Source organism: Chaetura pelagica, unplaced genomic scaffold (assembly GCF_000747805.2).
Source record: "Chaetura pelagica isolate M959 unplaced genomic scaffold, ChaPel_1.0 scaffold531, whole genome shotgun sequence".
NCBI lineage: Eukaryota > Metazoa > Chordata > Aves > Apodiformes > Apodidae > Chaetura > Chaetura pelagica.
Genome location: NW_009952362.1, coordinates 2,650,110 through 2,654,776, shown reverse-complemented (window position 1 = coordinate 2,654,776; position 4,667 = coordinate 2,650,110). Strand labels below are relative to the sequence as shown.

Here is a 4,667-nt window from a genome sequence, read left to right as displayed (position 1 = left end):
CAGCAGAATGCCTTATTGAGAGCATTAAAAACAAAAGCCTTAATCATTTCTTCTTCCCCCTCTTAGCCCATCAAAAAAAAAAAAAAAAAGCACCTGGGGACCTACTTTACATTCCAATTGAAACCTTGGAAGCCCTTGCAAATTGGAAAAAACACAAAGGGAAAAGCCTCAGCTCTCTTTCACAGCTCTTCTTTTCCTAAGGATTCACTGGAGTCTCAAAGATACAAACTATAGCCCACACCCTAGGAAGTGAGGATGAGGCACACAGAAGCTACTTTACCAGCTGCACCAAGCCTGCTTTACAGAAAAGTTCACTGCCATTAACCAAGAATAGTGTTTTAAATTTGTTTTTGAACTTAACTGAATGTATTACTTCACCATTCCAATACATCTAATTAACAATGTCTATTTGACAATACTTCTCAGAACATTATTTTTTTCAATTCAAAAACAGGTTCATGAAAAATTGCTCTGAAAGCAAAGTACACTAATAAAACATTTCCAACCTCAAAGTATTTACCCATATGAAAGAGGATAAAACACTATTAAGTGAAGAAAGTTAGATGAAACTGCCTCCACCATGGTCAAAGAAATAACATTTAGATACTGGTGCTCAGCGATGCGAATGCTACGGCTGAACAATAATGCAGCCATTCCAGTCAAAGCATCATCTTTCCACACATTACTTCCACAAAAGCATTCCTTTTATGCTTGCAGCAAGCTAAAAAAGAAATGCCTACATCACATCAGGAAAAGATTCCCACAATGAGCTTTCACAGTTTGTCTAATATTTTAATAAAACAATGAGAAATTTGCATAAAGCTAGCAGGGGGGACAGGACAGTAAAAGAAAACAGAGCAGGTTTCCTTCCTCACATTTCCCATAGAGACCCCTTCAGCACAATCAGTCATCTAAAGCAACTCAAATTATTCCTGTCCACTTTTCCAAGAATTTCTCCAGTTTAGACCTTGAATCTGGCTGTCCCAGGAACTACACTCTTCAATAACCACTTACTTGTTTCTCAGTTCCCAAAGAAAATTGCCAAGAACTAATTCAGTCAGTCCTGAATCTGACGACTCAGGCTAATAAGGGAAGTCTACAGTCCAACCTCCTTACACAGCCCTGATCTCAGGTTCAGGACTAAGGAAATCCTCCACAGGAAACAGCCAACCTGTAAGACTTAATATTTCTCAGTGCATTACTAAATTGCTTTTTAAAATATATATAGAACACTGTCACCTCCAGCTGCAATCTCTTTCTCCTTAACATTATGACCAACTACCACTCCACTATCAGTTACCCACTTAGGCTGAAAAAAATAGGTTAAAGAGACATTGTAAGTTTTAGTAATTTTCTAAAATAGAATAGTTTTATAAAAAGAACAGAAAAATTACATGAATCTTCCTTTCAGCTTCTCACTTTTCCATCATGTAACATATACACACACACATCTATAAGCAAAAACAGTATCCTATAAACTTCAAGGCTTTGTTTACTATGCCTTAAGAAGTTACCCAAATTGATCTTATTAACCTCCTAGTAAGGCTAGAGGGCACACTTAAAATCTGTGCTTCTATGGTGCTACCATAAGGAACAAAATACACAGCAAGTACTTACCTACACAAAAATGTCATTTGACCAAATTGAGTCAATTTAGCTATCTACCTTTTCCCATCTACTATCCACATATAATTCTGAAATGATGAGAAGCAACACATCTTCTACATTAAACTAATTTTGGTTTAAAAATGGAGGTCACAAGGAGCATGCTGCAACTCCCACTGCATTACCTACCATCTTAACACATATATGATCTTTTTCTGAAAAAGATTTAAAACCTACAAAAACGCTTTGGTATACAAAAAGGTCAGTGCAGATCATCACCACCTTTGGAGGACACAGAAAACAACATTTAACTGTGTTACCTTGTCAATTTCAGGGCAGTCTATTTTTTCCCATGCCAGCCCACTCGCAGTCAAGCCTTTCCTAATTTGTTTCCTCCAATTTTAAGCTAAGTAGCTACATAAAACCACAATTTGTACCTGTCAAATGCACCTACACACCTTACTTTTGAACTGATTAGTGTCCTCACACCAGCACTAATGGAAGTCAGATGATAACGAATGAGAGTCACTATTATTTAGCAAGTTAAGGAAATGTTAACTTTATTATTTTAACAAATTTTTAAATAAATATAATCCCTCAGGATACTATGATATATACTTTTAAGAACTATTCTTAGATTTTTTATGAAAAGATTATTTATTTATTTTTCAGACCTGTACTGTTAAAAAACTAACAAGTAATACAGCTTTTCTACAGAGAACAATTCAGGTCAGCTAAGTAATTTTAAGTAAAAAAAAACACTTTAATATATTACTTACCTGTTGGGTTAACATAAAGGTGTGCCTTTTCTATTTCCATAGCTGCTTAAAAGAACCGATGGTGAAATGTGAAGTCTGAACCTTTCCCCTTCCAAGGCCTAAACAGAAACAGAGAAGCCTAGGGGAAGAAAAATACTACATCAAATCTTACAGAAGTAAAAAGCTGTAAAGTCTTCACTCACAAAATACAGTGCAAAAATAGTTTTTTTTTTTTAAGTTATAATTAACTATCAGTTACCACTGAAAAGTTCCTGAGAGGGTAAATGGTGTAACAGGAGACAGCACCTCCCTCAAACACATCTATCTAAGCCTCAATGTCTTGGCAGTTGTCAGTTCTGTTGCTTATAAAGGAGACACCAGGATAACAGCCGTTATTTTAAGGGTAAAACCCTCCGTATGCAGCTTTTTTTTAGCTGATAAAGCTACCTCTGTCAACCTAGACTGTCCAACTCTGCCAAGTGGTTATCTATATGAGGGTACATTATTCATGTTGTAATTGCATCCACAAGAGAAATGTTCTTCAGGTGAACTATACTGATAAAATTGTATCAATTTATTGAGCACAGACCAGCCCTAGAAGACAAGCTATTTTTTTGTTCCTCAAGGACACAGCATTTGTTTTACTGCACGTGTGCATACAGCTGTCAAGCTTTCACATCTGTGTTTCTACACCCTTTAAACACTCTTTACAACCACCGTTCAACCTGCAAGCGATAAAACTGAGCACTTCTCTTTTTCTGTTACTCTCTCTTCTCCCTCTTCCTAGTGCCTGCTATTCTACAAACTACCCCATGTCACTCTAAAAGAGATGTCATCATCCAGCCTTCCTTTCTGTACACAATAAATTAAGCAGCCTCAAAATTCCCCACACATTTTTTCATCAGCAAGATCTTCACAAATCACTTTGTAGTTCTGTGAATATTACTGGTATTTGTGTCTGCCTCCTAAAAATTCAGTGGCTCCTTTTCCCCCCTTCTCATCCTTTGCTGCCCTGAAAACACATTATCCTTCAGTGGCAAGATTTTTTACACCAAATGGCAGCACTCCCTTCCCCTTTTCTTCCCTTCCCTTGTCCACTTGCTTACCACAGAACAACTAACTGCAAATGATTCATCACAGACCGTTGGCAATAAAGCAACTCTGGTTTAGGGCACAGTTTCAAACTGACATGATCTTGCACTTCCTTAGTCAACCCAAACAGTTAACAGCTTTGTGTAACAAGAAGCCCCCCCAGCCCCACACATTTATTTTTTTTAACAGATAAACATTTTTTCTGAGTTACCTCAATCAATCATTCAGTTCTCAAGTGTTCCCAGGCACTGTCAGTTGAGAGCTTTCCTGTATGGATCTTAGTCTAAACCGAGCAAGATACCTTGTAAGAACAGTTTTATCCTTCCCATCAGTTGTCCACCTCTTTGAAAGAGAATACAAAAGACCAAATCTACATTAAATAACAATCATGACTTTCATCATACGCAATAAAGTCCTGAATTTCAAGCAGAAAGATACTTCTTCCATCTAGGACCCTGGCTGGAATTCTCCACCTAAGGCAACATCACAAATAACAACACGAGTTTCATGAGCTGTCTTGCTGAGATTCATCACTCTGTTATGTTTTCAACAAGAATGATGGAATAAAAGAGCTTTACAAGTCATGTTGTCATACCAATCAGGAAACATACCCTCAATTTAGCAATCCACCCTCATTAACTCAAGCCCAAAGGTGTGCTGGAGCTTTAAGTTGCTGGCACTTTAGAAAAAAAATCACTTTATATTTTGCAGAATTATACCACACTGTATTACAAAGCAGCTACAGAAAACCTGCATTAAAAACACCAGAATAAATAATCCCAAAATTTGATGTTAGAAGAAGTAATACAGAACAAAATGGAGATAAGTAAATTTAAATATCTGCATGACAAGCACGCTGCAAGAGATCTTAAGATAGATCAGTAATAAGAACAGTACTTTTATAGTTCAACAGACAAGATTATTTCCCAAGTCTCTGAAAATCACCAATAAAATATGCTCGGCTACATGCAGTGCTGTCTCTGTGCTCACTGTAAAAGTAAGCAATGCTACCCCAGGAGATGAACAGCAGCAGATTAACTTTTAGGAACAACACACGCTGCAAAAGCAAGCCTCCAAAAACCTCTCAAGACCTGTCATCTATGTAAAACACCCCTGGCGAACTTCTGCAGAGCTGACACTATTTTTCTCTCCCCCCTAAGCAAACACTCCCCATCACCAGGGCCGCGTAGAGCTGCACACGCCAGCTGTTCC

At 37.5% G+C, this 4,667-nt stretch overlaps 1 protein-coding gene across 1 annotated transcript in view; it reads right to left on the bottom strand.

Moving 5' to 3' along the window:
- The window catches only part of PDCD4 (programmed cell death 4 (neoplastic transformation inhibitor)), a 14,906-nt gene extending 12,482 nt beyond the window's left edge, over positions 1-2,424 (bottom strand). Inside the window, exon 1 of the mRNA XM_010007910.1 lies at positions 2,385-2,424. Within this exon, the coding sequence (XP_010006212.1) occupies positions 2,385-2,424 (40 nt within the window). The remainder of the gene's footprint in view (positions 1-2,384) is intronic.
- Positions 2,425-4,667: the final 2,243 nt, after the last annotated feature.